We start from the raw sequence: 1150 nt of genomic DNA on the forward strand, positions 1-1150 counted from the left end.
TTGTTAGTGGTGGTGGTGGTGCTGTTGTTAATGTTGTTGTTAATGTTATTGTTGTTAATGTTATTGTTGTTACTGTTGCTGTTGTCGTCTATTGTTTGTGTTTTGGTATTTTGGAGTTGATTTTCATAGTTTTATTTGTTTTGATTTCTTGTTGGGCCTGTTTTGGTTGTCACCTAAATGATCAAAAGTGTGTCGACGGGGGCATAGGAAACACAAACATTATAGAAATGTATACCTAAATATAGCCTTGTGGGTGGTTGGAAAGTGCTCTGGTGTGGTTTGCTCCTTCTTTCCTATCAAACACCTAACATCCTTATCTCCCCTCCTTCTTTTTTTGTGTCAGTTACTCTCTTGTAACACCTCTAATCTTCGGCACTTATATGACCTCATTGTGTTGTAAGTGCCGTAAAACACTCACTAAAAAAATTGTTTTAAGACATAGCATTTTCCTGTTCGACTTCCGCAGAGAAAACGGTACAGAAAAAACCCACCTGGTCAACTCTCACGAAAAGTCCGTCACGTCTCGCAGATCTCCCAGATCTCTGTCGGAGTCTCACGCCGCCCTCTCCTGTAATGGATCCAGGCACGGAGGCAGCGAGCCACACAATGAAGCCACATCAGAACAAAGTCTTTACGACAGCGTCGGCGACCGGTTCCACTCTTTCCGGGGACTCCCACATAAGACGTTGTCCGACGGACACTTGGACAGAATCCCGATCCAGGAAGTGCCGGAGGAATCGGAATCGGGATCGAGCGCCCCGACTCCTGTGAAGAAGGATAGGGCCGGGTTTATGGGGTTCCTGCACAGGCAGAAGAAGCAGATTCTCATCAATCTCACCACCTTCTTTGTTCTGGGGTCGCTCTACTCTTTTGAGGTGTACTCCACTAACTTTGTCAGTGAGTAACGCTGTCAGATTTTGTTAGGTGTGTTCACAAAATGAGTTAGAGTCTGTCTTCTTTTTCCCCCAAACCCCCAACAACAAAAAAACGTTTAAAAAATTGCCCAACGCCCGGCATTTTTGCGGCTTCTTCGATGTCTCAATTTTGGTCAGTGCCTGATTTCACCAACGATGACACCCATTGTATTTTTGTTTCATTGTTTTTATTTTGTTTGGAAAGTTGTAGTTCTTTTGTTTGTGGGGTGGGGGGG

General features: G+C 44.3%; 1 protein-coding gene across 1 annotated transcript in view; it reads left to right on the forward strand.

The window, feature by feature from the left end:
* Positions 1-1150, forward strand: part of LOC106013231 — a gene marked incomplete at its 3' end in the record, with an annotated part of 8248 nt that overhangs the window by 4626 nt on the left and 2472 nt on the right. Inside the window, exon 3 of the mRNA XM_013088378.2 lies at positions 467-897. Within this exon, the coding sequence (XP_012943832.2) occupies positions 467-897 (431 nt within the window). The remainder of the gene's footprint in view (positions 1-466; positions 898-1150) is intronic.

This window comes from Aplysia californica, unplaced genomic scaffold (assembly GCF_000002075.1).
Source record: "Aplysia californica isolate F4 #8 unplaced genomic scaffold, AplCal3.0 scaffold00732, whole genome shotgun sequence".
Taxonomy (NCBI): Eukaryota; Metazoa; Mollusca; class Gastropoda; order Aplysiida; family Aplysiidae; genus Aplysia; species Aplysia californica.